This window comes from Pelecanus crispus, chromosome 10 (genome assembly GCF_030463565.1).
Source record: "Pelecanus crispus isolate bPelCri1 chromosome 10, bPelCri1.pri, whole genome shotgun sequence".
NCBI lineage: Eukaryota > Metazoa > Chordata > Aves > Pelecaniformes > Pelecanidae > Pelecanus > Pelecanus crispus.
In genome coordinates this window covers 31,267,898-31,285,356 of record NC_134652.1, presented here as the reverse complement: position 1 = coordinate 31,285,356, position 17,459 = coordinate 31,267,898, and the positions used below count along the sequence as shown (strand labels likewise).

The 17,459-nt window shown below is 52.3% G+C and overlaps 1 protein-coding gene across 1 annotated transcript; it reads right to left on the bottom strand.

The window, feature by feature from the left end:
* Window positions 1-2,945: 2,945 nt before the first annotated feature.
* Window positions 2,946-4,529, bottom strand: SLC18A3 (solute carrier family 18 member A3). The gene has a single exon (XM_075717985.1). It carries the CDS (start codon window positions 4,527-4,529, stop codon window positions 2,946-2,948), a length of 1,584 nt encoding a protein of 527 aa, XP_075574100.1.
* Window positions 4,530-17,459: the final 12,930 nt, after the last annotated feature.

The window sequence follows — 17,459 nt, the reverse complement described above, 5'->3', positions numbered from 1 at the left end:
CAAAAAAATTAATCCCAGCTGTTTTTATTTACAGCTGGCTTAGCTGGAGGGCCGGGGTGAGCAGCTTAGCAGGATGGCTGCGAGTCACGGCAGGCTGGGGAGCCGGGTGGCCTTCCCCACAGCTCAAAGCAGCAGCTCAAATCCACATCAAAAGGCGCTCATCTCTCCCTTAGCAGATAGCAGAGACCGACTGAAATGAGCCCCTGTGCCTGTACTTGAGTTCGCCACACACTGGGGACTCGGGGGGCAGCTTGCGGCGTGTAACGTTGTTGGGGCATTACCCTCGGCTCCCACCTATTCATCCTTGCTCTCAGCCTTATCAGGAAGAGAAGCGTAAAGCTCTCAGGAATCTATGCTTAAAGTTAAGAGGAACGCATGCGTTACCGGGAATACCTGTGCGAGGTGCGCGCTGCTGCGGCCGTCGAGGTTACGCGAGGAGCCGGGAGCCGCCCGCCGGGAGCTCCCCGCGGCCGCAGCAGCGGCGGGGCCCCCCGGGGAGCGCTCGGGCCCCCCGGAGCCTGCCGGCGCGCCCCGACGCCTTCCCGCGCCCCCGCCCCGGGGGAGCCCCGTCCCTCCCGCACCGCCCGTCGCGGCGGGACCCGCGGGCGGCGGCAACCGGGCTGCCCCGTGGGTGCCGCCGGCGCCGCGGAGCTCGGCGAGGGGAGCCCTCCCGGCGCCCCCGCTCCCAGGCCCGCGCCCTCCCCGCCCGGCCCTTGCCGTCGGGGCCGCGGGAGGCGCGGGGCGCGCAGCCCGCCCGCCCGTACCTGCTCGTCGGGGCGCTCCGGTGCCGCTCCCGGGCGGGCCCCGCGCGTCGCGGCGGCTCTGTCCAAGGTCCTGCCGCCTGCTCGGCGGCCGGCTCCCCTCTGGGCGGGGGCGTGCGGAGCGCGGCTCGTCCCCGCCGCCGCCTGGCTCCTCCCCGCCCCGCGCCCCCGGCGCCGCCCGGCCCGGCCCGGCCCGGCCCTGCCCGCCCCCCCCCGTGCGCGCAACAGGCTCCGCCGCCCGCCCTCCGCGCCCGGGCCGCGCCGGTTCTGCCCCTTCCGCGGGCCGTGCCTGGCGCCGGAGCCAGCTCGCCCCGTGCCCGCTGCCTCCCGGGGGGCGGGCGGGAGGAGCCGGGCTCGCCCGCGCCCGTGCCGCCGTCGGGGACAGCCCCTGAGGGTTACGGCTCCCGGTGGCCCGCCTTGCCACGGGCGCTGTCGTCAGTGTCGAGCGGTGTCGCCGCGGGGCATCTGCGGCTCCTGAAAGCTCCGTGCCCGGACAGGGCGGGCGGCGCTGCCGGCTGCACGGCCGGGAGGGGCGGCGGCGGTCCCGGGAGGGGCCCGGGCTCTGCGGGCGCCGCGCACCGTGCCGGGGCGGGAGCGGGGCGGCCCCGGCGAGGCGCGGCTGCTGCCGCGTCCCGCAAGGAGAGCGGCTGCGGTTTAGGGAAGCGGGGCTCAGCTCCTGCCGCGGTGGCCGTCGCTCCTTCGCCGCGGCAAAGCACCATCGCGCTCTTTTCAGGAGTTTTGAGCCCCGTGAGCCGCGGCGCGGCGGGGCCGCGCGTCCCGCGCAGCTCTGCGGAACCCACGAGCGGTTTCTCCGCGTCTCCTCCGCGGCCCCCGGCTCCCCGGGGACGGGTGGAAGCCCTTTAGGACTTGCTGTGGCTGCTTAGGTAGTTTCTCCCCCCCCGCTCTTGAGACTATAATTAATTTATTTTGTTTGCTAATGAGCTAGGAATTTAAATAAACGATTTTATTTTATATCAAGATAAATTTACAGGGCAAAATATGCACTGTGGTTCCATTGTGGTTGGATCAAAGGTTTCCACTGTTTGCAAAGGTTTGAATGAAGCACTTCACCCGTCTTTTGTTTTGTTTAATCCCTGCCAGCTACATCGGGGTGGCCGCGTTGCAATTGGGGCAGCATTCAGCACCGAGAAAGGCGTTTGCCAGTGTTGTGTCTGCCACTGCTGGTAATGTAATTTTTGGAATATTCGAAAATTGAAATTCATGAATGTGACAATTAAAATTAAATTCGCATGAGGATATGAGGAGCTGGTTTTAGGCGATCGACAGAGCGTTTGCAGTGTGATGATGTTTGCTCAGACCTGTTAACATATATTTTGAAGAATGAATGAGAACATTTCATACCGGGGTTTTCTCCTGGGTGATTCTGGTAACCGAGGAGGTTTGTGTTATGAGGAATTGTTACCGTAGGGGTTACACTGAGCACAACGAGCTCTCTCCCTCAAGCAGCCCTCAACAATGAAACAAAGACAATCGATCCCCTTCAATTCTGTTTATTCAGATCGTATTATTCTTGTAGTTTGGACTTCAACATAATACAGCATATTGCACTTACCAGAGAGCAGCACAAGAGAGAGAGAGAGAAAAAAAAAAAAAAAAAAAGTACAATACTTCAGTTTATTCCCAAGGAAGAGTAGACGTTGTGATAGTTGTTGCTCTTCTTAAATATACGAAACCAACTGAAAGTCTAAGTATATGTACACAAGATTTACTAAGTCCCTGAATATGCCATTCAAAATTTTACACAGACTTTTTTGCATTTCTTATATTTTTTTACAGAGATATACAGTATGTCACACACGGTTTCAGCTGGAGCAAACTGCACAATTATACCCCAGCTACGAGGCTGTCGGGCTTTTTGTTTTGTTTTGTTGGTGGTCGGTTTTTTGGAAGGATCCCCGCCCAAGTTTATGCCAATGATTATTCAGATAACTTTCTTCAGGATTGTCCCCCCGCTCCCCACTCCCTGCACCTTGCCAGAATGCTGAAGGAAATGCCAATTAAAAATAAGTCTAGAAGAAGAAAGCCATTACATCATGACAAAGGTTAAACTGTATATATTGCATGTCGGTACAGGAACATAATGCGGCAACGCTTTTCATCCCCCCCTTTCCCTCTCTCCCACATGCCCCTTCTCGCTCCTGGGGCTGGGCCGCGTGGGGAAACCTAACTGTACTCATAGTCTGATGAGTCCTCCTCGGACACCCCTGCCAGGTCTCTGCGGTAGGAGTCCACGCCGTTCTCCCCCGCCTTGCCCGCCGGCCGGAGGCTTTTGCCCACGCCCTCGCGCTCCTCCATTTTGATGGTGTCATAGAGTCCCTTAGGTCCTTCTTCAAGGAGGATGTTCCTCTCCGAGCGAGAGGGTTTCATTTGGCAGACGTTTTTGAGGAAGAGGAGGACAGGGGCGTACAGCACGTTGGCGAGCCCCATGCCCAGGCTGAGCTGCACGAAGCCCATGGTGTGCACGATCTGGCCGGCCACGATGGGCCCCAGGGCGTACGCCACGGAGTAGGAGATGTCCGCGATGGCGTAGACGCTGCCGTAGACGGAGACGTGGCGCACGTCCACCAGGAAGGCCAGGGTGGGCAGCAGGGCCGTGTCCACCAGGGCGATGCCGAAGCAGATGCCGCAGAGGGGAACGATGACCTGCCCGAAATTCCTGCAGGCCGGCACCAGGCAGGAGCTGGCGCCGATGATGGCCATGCCCAGGGCCCCGTAAAACCACTGGAGGTGGGGGTACGCGGCGGCCAGCCGGACGGTGACGTAGACGCCCAGCACGTGGGGGAAGAAGGCGGGCAGCCAGGTGAGGCCCACCTCCCACTCGCTGGCCCCCATGGACTCCTCCATCCAGTTGGCGATGGTGGGCTCCAGGAAGGCCAGGGGGATGTTGCAGGTGGCCAGGGCCCCCGCCACCACGGCGATGTAGGGGTCGACCATGAGGCGGTGGATGGGGGTGCCAACGGGCATGTTGGCCCGCGCCCCGGCGGCGCAGGGCGGCGCCAGGGCCAGCAGCAGCAGCCCGTCGAGCAGGCAGACGCAGGCCAGCACCAGGAAGGGCACCTGGTTGCCGGCGAACTCGTAGAGGGTGCCGCCGAAGGGGGGGGCGGCCAGGCTGCCGAAGGAGATGCAGGCCAGCGCCGTGCCCAGGGCGCGGCTCCGCGCCGGCTCCTCGGCGTAGCGGTCGGCGATGAGCGCGATGCCGGCCGTGTCGGCGAAGGCCGAGCCCAGCCCCTGCAGGCTGCGCGCCGCCAGCAGCGTGCCGTAGTTGGGGGCGAAGGCGAAGGTGGCGGTGGAGAGGAACATGACGGCCAGCCCGGCCAGCAGCGGCGCCTCGTAGCCCACGCGGTCGATGAGGGTGCCGCTGAGCGGGTTCACCAGCAGCTGCAGCATGGCCTTGGAAGCGAACAGCACCCCGATCTGCACGTCCTCGTTGCCCCCCGCGGACGCCGGGTAGCGCGCCCGCAGCAGGCTCCGGTTGCCGCCGCCGCTCCCGCCGCCGCCGCTCCCGTTGCCCCCCGCGGGCGCGGCCCCGCCGCGCATGGCCGCGAGGTAGTCGGGGACGATGGGCACGATGACCATGTAGAGCATGTTGTCCAGCAGCAGCGCCACGCACACCACCAGCAGCAGCAGCCGCCGCTGCCGCCGCGCCTCCCCCATGGCGCTGCCCAGCCGCCGCCGCCGCTCGCCCACCGCCGCCGAGAGCCGCGCCACGGCGGCCCGCGCCCGGCCCGCGCCCCCCGCCTCCGACATCGCCCTCAGCGCCGCCGCCGCCCCGCCGCCGCCGCCCGCATGGGGCACGACGGGGGCGGCCCCGCCGCCTCCGCCGCCCGAGCCGCCGCCGCCGCCGCCGCTCACCTCCCGGCGGCCGCCGCCAGCCCGCGCCGCCGCTGCGAGGCGGCTCCGAGGGGCTGGCCCTCCATCACCACACTAATAAGCGCCGCGCACGGAAACCCCACCCGCCCCCGCCGCCGCGCCGGCCCCGCGCCCCCCCGCCCTCCGCGCCCCGCCCCGCCGCACCGCGTCGGCGGCCACCGCGCTGCCCGGCCGCGGCCAGGGGGCTGCGGGGCGGGGGCGCCGCCGGTCCCTGCCCGCCCCGGGGGTGAGCGCCTGAGGGGGCGGCGGGGAGGCGGCCCCTCGCCCGAGCCGGGTCCCGCCGGCCGGCACTCGCCGCCTCGACGGCGCGGCTGCCCGCGGACCCCCGGGCGGCCCTGGAAGCGGCGCCGGCTCCCCCGGCAACCTCCCGGCGCCCTCGCTCCGCCGTTTCCCTCCGGGGCCGAGCGGCGCAGGGGCAGCGGGGGCCGGCTCCGACGTGCGCCCGCCGGTGCTGCCCGCAGCGGGCAGGGTCCCCGCGGCCCTGCGCCGCCGTTGCCCGCGGGGGCGGCCCGGAGCCCGGCTCCCGTGCGGTGAGCGGCGATGACCGGCTCGGCCCCGGCGCCGTGCGGGCCGCAGAGGCCCCCTCTGCCCCCGCCCCGGGGCCGCGAGGAGCCGCCGCCCCCTCCCCGGGCCCCCCGGCTGCCGCCATCTAACCCGAGAGCTGCTTGCCGGGACAGGCCGCCGCCCCCCGGCACAGCTCCGCCGCCCGGGACGGGCTCCCGACGGGGCGGCCGGGCCGGGGCAGGGCGCGGGGCGGCCGGGGGAGCCCGGGCTCAGGGGGTGCGGGGCTAGACAGGGCCGGGCTGAGCCCTGCCCCTCCTCGGGGGGTTGTGCCCCCCCCCGGGGGCAGCGCTCCCAGCTCGGAGGTCGCTGAAGCTGCGTTGGAAAGCAGAGAGCAAGGCAGTAGCCATCTTCCTGCGTGCGTGCATGCGTGTGTGCGTAGCACTCGGACAAATACCAGGGAAATAATCTTCAAGTGCAGTGGTATTATACGCTTCCCGCATTTTGCCTGGCCAGTGCTGCAGCTGGAAGCCCTGCGGAGCGAGGGGACTTGCTCGGTGGAGAGGCTTTGGTATTAGGAAGGTACTCCTGGCATAAAGCAGAGGGTAAATATTGTTGCTCCTGTCGCAGAAATGACACGTAGGCTCATCCAAGGAAGATCTCTGCAGAAGGCTGTATGAAATAACTGGATCTCTCAGCCAAGCGGTTCCTGAGAAGATGTGGAGTTTGAGTGCCTTCATTTGCTTGCATAACTGGGCTTCCGTGGCTGAAAAGGAGATGATTTATCTGTCAGTTGCTGTATCTTGCGCTGTTGCAAGAAAACTGTCTAGATGGCCAGGAAGACTTTAAGATGGATCCCTGCATGGAGTGGCATACAGATCCGATTGTGCTTACGCAGAAGTGGAGTCTTAAAGCACACTTAAAATAACAATACCCCTAGACAGCCGTATGGTCATCGGTATTGTTAGTTGTTATTCGTTTACTACTCCGCTGTAAGACTGCAGAAATACACCAGTGACAATAGGGGCAAAGCTCTTGACCTGGGTCTCTAAATAAGCTAGTAACATGAATGCTTCAAAAGATCATTTCAGAGTGTAGAAGGAAAGTGTAAGAAAGAATAGAAGAGTGTTATTGGAAGGGTACTGAGCTGAAGGCCATGGCTGCTGCACTTGGCTGCATGGTTCAGGCTACTTGCCACCTGCGAGATTGATTTAGTTGGGAAGAAAAACCTCAGATACCACAAAGCCCATCCTCCTCTGGTTCCTCAAACGGCCCCTGGGGTAGCAGCCTGAGAACACGTTTCTGCGAGGGACTGTGGGCACAGGAGGAGCAGCTCCCAGGATGATAAGGAAACGGCTGAAGGATGCACCTCCTGCTTGGGATGGATATCACGTTTGCAGTAAGCGGTAATGGGTTGGGGGCAGATATGACTTTGGATCATTGCTGTGCTGCAGTCAGGAGTATTGGAATCTTGGCTCTTGCTTGATGAGGCACTTTATTTGATTAAAGTTTCCCTTTTAATCAGAGATATGGCCATTTCCCGTCTCTAAAATGGAATCTGGCTCTGGGGGTCATGTCTGGGTAATAAAGGAACTGGTTCTCTTGTCTCAGGAGAGCTGATATCGAATTTATTAGCATCAAGGGAAAGCAGAATTATACTTGTAAAATGTTGCATAATAAATTTAGCCTTCTTAGTAAATCAAATCAGCGGATACCCTTATCTGCAAGAGATGCGTCATCGCTACGTGAGCTTCTTTGACTAGACAGAACTAATGGGGAGAAAATGTACCTTCAAATGTGGTCAGAGTTGATGGACCTACAGTAAATTAAAGTTAAAAAAAAGTCTCCCTGGTGCTTGGCTTAGAAACTCATAATTATATTTGGGAAAGGACTTCAGGGTGAGGTGAGACGACTTTTAATATCCCAAAGCCCAGGAGATGTGACACTTACTTGGTTTGCAAGGAGGAATGCGGAGGAGGTGATGTACTTCATTTGTTCTCCAGTGCAGAACACGTGGTTTTGGAAAGCCACTGTTAATGTGAAGGAGATGGAGAAGATTTTAGGTCTGTGTAATGAACGGAGTTGACTGCACCAGGACTTCTTACCACTTTCTTTGTTCTAGAGGCTGTAGATGAAGGAAAATGCGGCTCATGCTGACTGTTTTGCCACAGAGAGGAATTTCTTCTTGAGGCCAAAAAAAAGCCCAGGGCCCAGGAAGGGAAATTACATTTAGAATCTGCAAGATTTCAGAAACAACAGAAAATATATCACACACATATGAACATACAAACCTACATGTCTGATGATGGTATCACTTCAAGTTGAACATTAGGGGAAAGTGGGGTTTAGTGTGACCAGTGGGTCACACTTCTAACACTCACTTTGAAAGAAAGACCTACTACCTTGGGAATTTTGGAAAAATAAGAAAGGTTTCTCTTCAAACATCAAAATAAATAACCGAGTAGTTAAACAGAAAAAATTACTTGTGTACAATCTGTGCTTGCTTGTCCTGCTGCCTACTGAATTGATAGTCCTTGCTCTCTGGAATGACAGTTGGTTTTAATGCTATATCAGGGTGATTTTACAGAGAGAGAAAGAGAGAAGCAACAACTGCTGTGATGCACTCTGCTGTCAGGAATGGACTTAAGTTAATTGTGCATCCTTAGTAGTCTTTCTTCCACAGGAGAAAAACTTTTTGCTGTGCGGAATCCAAACACAGTGACTCAGAGAGTTAGCGTTCCTCATGTCTGCAAAATACTTTCTTAATAGCCCGAGTACTTAATGTCTGCAATAGAGAGCTTGTCCTCTTAAGGATATGGCAATACTTTTTAGCACTTAGTGCTAAACTAATTATGTGTTTCTTTTCTAATTTTAATTTCTGATTAAAAGACCTGCAAATCTGATCCTGCCAAATAGGAGAGGCTCACCTATTTTGACAAGTATGTTACAATCTTTAGAAGTGTGGTGGAGGAAACAAAGTAGTTAGAAGGTAAAGTCCATTTTCAACAACACAATTTCAGAAGCATTTTTGTGCACAAAATGGTGGGGCTGTCAAACAGAAACCAATAAATTATTGCCACGAGTGGAATTACTGAGAAAACATTGGCTGTTTTGCCTTAGCCATTAACATATTACTGTCTGTGAGTTGAGCTTCCTACCCTTCCGGTTGGGCACTAAAATCTTTGTTTCCAAGGCAGACAGACACACGGGTGCAGGCAGAGGTGCACAAAGGCACACACAGGAGCTTTGGAGAGCAGAGGAGGGAGGGGGTCCTGGCAGGGGCTGGCAAATCCCATGGCTGGTGGCACCGGTGGGGAGGCCAGGCAGGGCTCGGTGCCCCTGGTCCTGCTTTGGGTTCCCGCTGGGCAGCTCTGGCTGGCAGTCCCGGCTGGACAAGCCTTAGCGCCTTCAGCCAATGGGGCTTTTGGCGGTGGAGGGAATAGCCACCAGGCACAGCCTTCTGGGGAGAGCGTGTGTGTCGTAATTCTCTGTCAAAACTTCACGCGTGACACAGATGTGGCGAGGGATGGGGACTGTGCAGGAAAGTGTACCCGTCCATTTCTGTAAAAGCTGTGTTCAGTTAGCAAAACTGCTCTTTAAAAATGCTTGTTATAACCTTTTTTTTTTTTTTTGAGGAATGTTAAATGATCTGGTTTGGTTTTTTGGTTTTTTTTAATGTTGCACCCATACTTCATGCTGCTTCACTGTTTGGCAGTAATACTTAGAGAAAGACAGAAAAATAGATGAGAAAAAGAAGAGAGAAAGTAATTCAGGGGTTGGTGTCTAAGCTTATGTTAGCTCTAGCAATAGTTGATGTTCTTGTTAGTTGTAATAGACAGTTGTGCAGTTAGAGTTAAAAAACAGCTGTTAAATTATAGTGTGTCTTCCAACTCGGAAAGTACAGGGTATTCTCTACAATAAAGTCACATCTCTGCTTCTAAATGGCTGAGCGAATGGAGTTGCTACTTCCCCCCTTGGAGAATACTTAGCTGTCCAACAAAATGCACGGCTTGCGTAGTCTCCTAATGTTCAGTTTGAAATTTCTTTTCCTGTTTTGTTCCCGCTATGCCTGTGTCTACCATATGTGTCACCTTAAACTACCCTCGTCTCTTCTTTACATCCTTCAAACATTTGCTCTGTCAGTCCCAGACTAGACGAGAACTACAAATGGTGCCCATCTTTGAGATGCAAGAAGCAGCTATAAGATCTGTGAAGATTCTGCTCCTCCCAATGACTGCTTCTCTTCCTAGTACTTTAGCATCATTTTTATCCTATCATGTCTGTCTTTGCTCTTTTCAGGAAGCCTGTCAAAATGTTCTCCAACCAACCATAAAAATATTGCTTTTTTCCAAAGTTACCTTGTTTTTCAGCTTTTCAATTGTAAAAATACAGAATCTGTCCTTGCTCCAAAAATCCTCAACTTCATGCATGCACTCATTTCTCATCCAGTTTTGCAGGGAGCAGGAACTGAAGAGACGTTTTGATGCTACTGATTCTTAACGTGCTTCTCCACTAGCCACTCATGTCTGCTCACCTTCTGGGGCTTTGCTGTAGCCCGAGTCAAATTCCTCATTAGCTCCTCATTGCTTAACAGTCTCTCAGAACTAAGACAGCAGAAAACACATCTTTCACACACTCACAAATAGTTTCTGTGGCTTTAAAAGCGGTATCAGATTGGCAATCTGATTTGCTGACAGTTTAAATGTAGGTTTCCATCATGCTGGGCATTCTCCTCGTGCTGGCTACAGAAGAAGGATATTTCAAATGACCTGTCAGATATTTTGGTTTGGTAATCTGTAAAGTGATCAACATTGTCCCAAGCAGAATGAATTGAATATGAATGTTTTACTTAAATAGGGAGGCAAATCTCTTGGCAAAGAATGAAAAACATGTTTGCAGGATATATTGTATATGACATATCCCAGTGACAGGATACAAGTCAGCTTGTATCTTCATACTATTTAAGTGAAATTTCACTGTCAAGAAAAGCTCTGGCATCTGGCAATTTTGTAATGCCTTTCCACAAAATTATTGCAAAGGAGACAATTCTGAGTAAAGTACGAAATGGGCGTTAGTGTCTGCGGACAAACAACATAATGTTGTAGTGGATCCTACTTTTCCATGTGACTTACAAAAGTCAGAAAAGATAAACCTAGATAATTACTCAGTGCCTTAGATATTTACTCATGTGCCTACATTATAGGCACATTAGGCGTGGCTGTGGCAGAATTTATCACCGGTCTTGCCCATCTCTTCTCATTGCATTCTTTTGGTCATAAGAAGTTACATTTCTGTAACTTTCATCCTTTGCCTTAACATTTTGAATGGCTGTAGCATTTCAAAGTATTGAAAACACTTGAGAACAAGGGAAGAAAATGCTCCTTTTTGCAGCATAGATAAAATCAGTAGAGATTGAAGCCACCTTGTAGGTACTTGCAGGTGTGTAAGATTAGTAGTATTCACGCAAATTTAGGAAGGGACGTTAGGTGTGTATCAGGGCTGGTTCCTCAGGAAGGTATACGGCTGAGTCTTACCTTACTAGGGAGGATGGACTCAGGCCATAGGTGAGGTCAGTCTTGGGTTGGGACAAACCAGTGCTGGTTTAAAGCTGCTGTTGGAGTGAGGGCCTGGGATAGATTGTGGGCAGAGGCAGAAGACTGAAGGTAGTGATTTCACGGTGCTTTTTTTGTCACTTGGAGTATCTGCTGAGATCTCTGTTGTCAGTGCTGCTTCAGAGCAGCATATGGTCTGTGTGGCCCTTGTCAGCTGGGGGTTCTTCTTAGCAAGGCACAAAGGGCAGTGGCTCCTGCTGGTGCTTTTAGATCTATCAAAGCAGCCTTTGGTATTTTTGAATAGAGCTGAATAATAATCCATACTTAATAATACATTAGATAAGGTTTTTTAGTCTTTGTTCATGAATCATCTGAAGGTACTTTTACAGTTGTCTCACTTATTTTGTTTGAAAATGTTGTGGGTTGCTCTCAGCAGGAAGGTGGTTCTCAAAGAACTTGCTGTAAATACGAGATACCGGACATTAGAAACCTGGACCGTACTGACTGGCTCTCGGGGGCTGTCCGCCCTCCTGTTGCCTCCCTGCCTGGGCTGGAAGCATGTGGAGTTAGTGCCAGTTTCCCCTCTCCTTCCCGGTGTCTCATCCTTCACATGTCTATGCTGATGCAGGGCCTTGGGAAACCTTTCTTGGGGTTGATGCTGCCAGAGACCCTTGCTGGGTGAGAGCTGGGCTTGGCAGCGAGGCGGCAGGTGGTGCTGGCCTGGCCGATGCTGTGGGGTGTATCCTGCTCCCTGCCCAGGGCAGCCCTGGCCCCTGCTCAGGAGCTGCAAGGCTGCTGCTAGCAGGCTCCAGGCTGCACAGCACTGATGGAGAGACGTTGCTGACTGTGGCCTGGCTGCAGAAAAAGTCTGATGAGAGAAGAAAACTGTGAAAGGGCAGGTCTATCTCTGTTACTTAGTTCTGGAAGTGTGTCCCTGCTTTGACTGTGTGAATGTTTTGCCTTCCCAAAGCCTCTGCTGCTGCCATCAATTTGGTCATTTTTGGGCCTTGTTGTATTTGCTCTTCTCTTTCCTTGGTTACATCCAAATCAGCTTCCCCTCTGCTGTGTTTACAGGGTCTGAGATGGGTCTGGAACTCAGTTCAAGAGATCATTTCTGCAATTTTTAATAAATTTTTATATAAGTTCCTCCCCCCCTTGAATCTGAGAAGAGTAGGCTGTAAGTGGAATACATGCTGAGATTTGTCAGCACATCCTGTAACTTTGAGCTTAGATATTGTACTGAAAGCTCTCTGGAGGATTTGCAAATCTGATGAGGTGAAGTCCGTTTGCTAACCAAGGCAGGACCAGCTGAGTAGCAGGAGGAGCACCTGGGAGAATCACCTGAGAGAGCTCCTGCTCTGAGCCCTCTTTGCTGGTGGGAAAATGCATGGGATTTGCTGTCAAACTGTGATGGGACTGGTGGTGTCCTGCTTGTAATCCCAAAGAGTGTCTGGTTATGTAGGTTAGAGTCAGAATCAGAACTTCAGTTTTCTTTTAGCAGTTTGGCATAGTGGATGTTTGGGACTCTTTTGTTTGGTTTTTTTTTTCTAGAAGCACAAAGTTAGGGGCCAAGTTTTCTTTGACTTTCAGTGAGATGGTAGCACCTGCAGATGAACTTCACTCTTACTGAATGTATCTAATTGATTTAATTTTAAACACAGCAATAGAATGAAAAAGTACCTTGGATCTACAGGGTGTCCTATTTTTTCCAAAGAGTTTTCAAATTTTTATTGGTACTATTGAGAACTCTGGTTTTTGGTTGTTTTTTTTTTTTTTTTTCAACTATCTCCATAGTATCTGAACATTATGTCTTCTGTGCATTGCATGATCTAAGCTGTGTGTATGGATAAGAAGGGTGTTCTATGCAGGCTTCTGCACTATGCACATCACTTCTGTGAAAGGGAAATGCAGGAAACATGCAGCAGTGAGCTAAAGGAGGTTGAACATACACTGTGAAGGAAAGTGCCTCTTCAAATGGAGACAAATGAGGCTGCATTTGAAGGGAACCCTTTACCTCCTGACGAGGTTTCAGGATTTCAGTGGGCTCCAGTAAGTTCCTAACAGTGAACTTTGTAAGAGATTTTCCATTTCCTTGATTGCAGCTATATTTAAAGAAGATGACACTTGAGAATCAAGAGCAGGAGGCAATGACCTCGCCTAACCCGCAACGCTGGTGGAAGCTGCCTATTCTTAGTGCGGTGTAATTCTGTTCTTGCTGGGAGGCTGCCTTTGATTTCAAGGCAAAAGGCTAGAGCTCCCATATGGGAGACTATTGTCCCACATCTCTTGCAGAGCATGCATTAACTGGAGAGCAGGCATCTGATTAACATCCCTAGTGCTGTTGTAAATCAATCTGTGTATGCTTAAACAAGTTACATCAGCCTAATGGGAAAAGATGTGGCGAGACAATTAAAAGAATTAACCCAGAGCAGGGGGGGTTGATACCATGGAATAATCTGTTGCTGGAGTGTGACGACCAGGCGCCGTGGTAGTTCTGGCAGCCAGTCCCTGTAGGAGCCAAGCCCCAGTTTCTCTCATGAGAAGGCTGATGCATTTTCAGAGGATTGAGGATGGGGCTCTGGGGCTTCCAAATGCTTGCAGGCTGATGAGGTTTAATTATTTTTATTATTAATTTTTATTGCTTTGAGGTGGAAAGCAGCTGTGTGTGAATGAGTTTGCTGGTGTGTGTGTGTGTGTAAATAAGCCTGCTCATACCTTTCCTGCCAGTGGAATCAGAGCATAAGCAATAGGGTACAATCAATTTTAGTGATTTAGTACTGTCTAGGTAAGCTTTTCTTCTTACCCACTGACTCAAGAAGGTTGTCTTGCAATATTGTTCGTATGCATTAGTGAGTTGCTTAAATCGAGCAGTGCAAATGGCTACCAATGGAAAACAGAAACTCAGACTTCTTATTAGATTTAGATTGCAGTGGTCATTATGGTGAATTTAATTACTAGAAAAAAAGGGGGGGGAAGTTTCTAAAAAAGGAATGGATTTGTTTTCCTTAGCTTTTTTTCCCCCACACTTGTGAAAAGTCAAATTGACAATGTGTGTCTATCAGGCTTATACACTTAGAGCATGTATTGCGAGCTCCTACTGAAGTTCAAGAGAATTGCACAGGAGTTCTTGAAAAATGAACCCATGTCTTCCCCAGCCAGTATTCATTACCTGAATCCAGTTCAACCAAGCCCTGTGTGAGTTAATGAAAGCTTCTGGTCCTCCATTCCCTTGAGTCTGCTTGAGGTTTCCCTGGAAGATTTCTCTTCTGTGAGGCTACTCATAGCTGGAAAACACAGCCAATGTAATGCCTTTGGGGCCAACAGAAATATCCTCCTTTTCTTGCCAGTTCAATGTAAAGAAAGTCAAACTGTGTGCTGAAACTCAGTGAATTGTGAGAGTTTGTCACACAGGTATGTTTTGGAGAAAGGCAAGAGACCCAAGACATGAATCGCTGGTGCAAAAGGACACTCCCAGCGTTGTGGTTGTGTACTTCATGCTCTTTTTTTTTGTTGCAGCTCAGTTATCTTCCTGAGGCAGAGAAATCTGTGCTTGCAGGTCACCTTCTCTTCAGTTTATCCCCAAGGAGCAACAGCCAAGTGCTACTGGGGCCATAAGGGGTGACATCACAGCCACCTTTTTGGAGGCGTGGGGGGAACGCCACCATGTATCTCAGAGCGTGTGGGGTTGACATTGTGAGTCCGCCAGACCACCACAGCCTAAAGGGAGAAGTTAAAATGCTATCGGTGTTGCCAAGAAACTAAGTTATCAGCTGTCTGACCCCTCGTTTGCTAAGTGTTTCTCTTGGGCCAAGGCAAATCAGCTAGTGCTGGGACTTGCTTTGCTGCTGCTGCGTGATGGGCAGGCAAGCAGTGAAGCAGCTAAGGGTGCAGTGTCCTCTGCTTCCAGAGAGGCCATGGCAATGGTTGTGAGGGAGCTGCCCGCTGGTGCTGTGGCAGGGGCTGGGGTGCTCAGAGGGACGCTGGCTTGCTGCAGAGCTGCCCTGGGGTTGGGAACAGCATCTGCTACTACTTCCCTTGGGGGAATGAGGCTGGTCCAAAGCTTCCTTTAGCAGCAGACAGTTAGGTCCCATTGAAGCCTCATAAGGCTACTCTGAAGACAGGTGCTGTGTTTGTACCTGGAAAATGGGTGTCCTACTGTGTGGTGAGAAAGCAGTGGGTGTTGAAATGTGTACAGGGGCCTCAACTGCCCTGTGAGCACCACTGCGGAGACAGCAAGAGTGTGTTTGCTGACTTACTGCAAGGGGAAGTATTTGCACTCTCTGTGTTAGGCACTGGCTAATTTAAAGTGCTCTAGTTTGCCCCTCTGTAAGTACCTACTTTTCCATGATGGCTGATAGGGAAGATGGCTATGCTTCCCCCTCCCTCCTATACGCATGACTTAATTTTTGTGTGTGATGTACTTAGATATGTTTTTGGAGAATGTGCTGAAGAGGGTCTAGAGCAAAGGAAAGCTCATGCTGGGCCAGGAGACTGGCAGCATGGAAAGGCTATTGGGAGATGTAAAAATGAATGTTGGTCCTACTTGTTCTGCTTCCTGGTCCCTGTCTTGAAGCATCTTGGCAGTGAGGTAACATGCGAGAGAAGCTTTGTGGCTATCTTTTCAGTGTTGCTAGTTACCTATATGACGGATCTCAGCTGGGAAACCCTACCAGGACAGGGCAGGGGTAAGGGTTAGCGCAAACCTGGCTCTGACCCTCCCCTAGCAGTGATCCAGATGCGTCTTCTAGCTCAATGCCTTTAGCAAAGATCTATAATCATCGAACTTTTGACCCCAGTCTCTGAAGTAATGCCAAGTATGTTTAGCGCACACACAAACGAAGTGGAAATCATTATTGGCTTGCTCATGACCTGCTGAAATATGGTTCCCCTCCAGGGGCTCCGTTTGCATTTCCCTCAGTCTCTCCGAGCACTCAATCTTTCAGTAGTTTCACGTGTTACAAACTGAGCATTGCTGTGCTTTTGATCAGAGCTACCTGCCATTGCCTGTTCACTCCAAACCTTCCCCTGCTTTATGTTTTCTCAGGCGGCAATAATAGGGCCAATACACAAACACTCCCCCCGGCCCTGCCACGTTTATTGTGGGTCCAGGTCTGGCTGGACCACATCTAACTCATGGCATGCTGAGAGTTGGTCTCAGTCTGTCCGCCCTGTCCCCCTGCCACCAACTCCCAGGCAAAGGGAAGGCGGATTTGTGCATTGTCAGGAGGCTGTGCTGATCCAGAGGACTGGCAACCCAAATGGCAATTTCCAACCCTGAATTTTATTTCTCTCCTTTCCCTCTGCGTGCACATACTCACCTTGTCTGGGCTGCCATGTGGGTGTTGGCAAAGCTGATCTCTTCTTTAAATGTCCGTTACTGAAGCCCTTTCCTTCTCTTCAAAACAAAGAAACCTCCAAACAGTCAGAAATCTCTGAATTATTTATCTGAAAGATAGGAATAAAATTGCTATATTTTTCTCTTGATTTCTTTCCCAAGCAAAGCTACAAATGAGCTTTGTCCTTATCTCAAAGCTTATTGAGAGAATTGCAACTTATTCTGTGTAAATACAGAGTAATTCCAACACCTGGATTCTTCGTTGCTGGAGTCTCCTTTTGTGTTTGTGTGGAAATGATCACAGAAAGAATGAAGTCTCAGTATTCACCTTGTTACTTTATCCTCCATTAGAGTTGAAATATTCTGAATGTTGATTCTTCCATTTTGCAACTTTGGATGCCTACTTATTTTTTTCTGTTGTACTTTTTAGTAAATGGCAATTTCTTCTCCCAGATGTGTTTTTTGGTGTGGTGGGGTAACACTAGAATAAAATAAGACAAGACTTCACTAAAAAGGATAATGACCAACTCATTAAAAATGGAAAATGAAATAACCATGTCGAACTATCTCAGTAAAAAATAATATATATTATAATTTTTGTTTTAAAGTTCTTTTCTGGTAGTATGCTAGAGTCTGTGTTGAGACAGCAACTGTTCCTGGGCAGGCCACCATAAGTCTGCATGCTGTTAGCTGCCCGATGGGCAGCTAGCCCCGTGGCAGCAAAGCTCTCCCCTTCAAAGGGGGCAGCGTGGCCGTGACTTGGTGCGGGCATGCGGCAGGCCAAGGGGAGCAGGAGCCTGGCTCTCCTTCTCTGCCTGCTCCGCTGTTTGCTGCAGTCTGCTTGGCAGTCTCGTCATTGCACCGAGGGGTGGCTTGGAGCCAGGCAAGCTGTGCCTGTGCGTGTCTCTAGGGCTGCTCTTACACCCTGCTGTTCACTTCGAGCACAGTGCAGGGGTGCGTGTTGCTCTGTAACAGCAGATTTACCAGGATATTCCCAGCATCCCTTTAACCTCCTCTTTTTATGTCACAGGACAGCTCTTCTGCATCTGTGACAGACAGCTGGTGGTGCAGCCGGAGCACTGCCTGCCCCAGCGTGTCCCACTGCTCAGGAGTGCGTATCAGCCCTGGGACCGAGGGGAGCAGTGCAGATCTGGAGCAGCGCAGGAGGGAATCGAGCCTCCTGCTCAACTGACACGTGAAGGGAGCTGGGAGGATGCTGAGGCTCTCTTTGGTGTCAGCATGCAGGTGTGCATGCGTGGGTTTTTCTTCCTGAAACTTCAGCCACCTGAGAGATGCTTTCAATATGAGTCTGTGCGCCCAGGATGCTTTCCATTGCACTCAGGTAGGGCTCCAGGCTGTGGACCGGTTACTGAGATAACTTCTCTCTCAGTAAAACCTGGGAAGCCTCTGCTTGGGCAA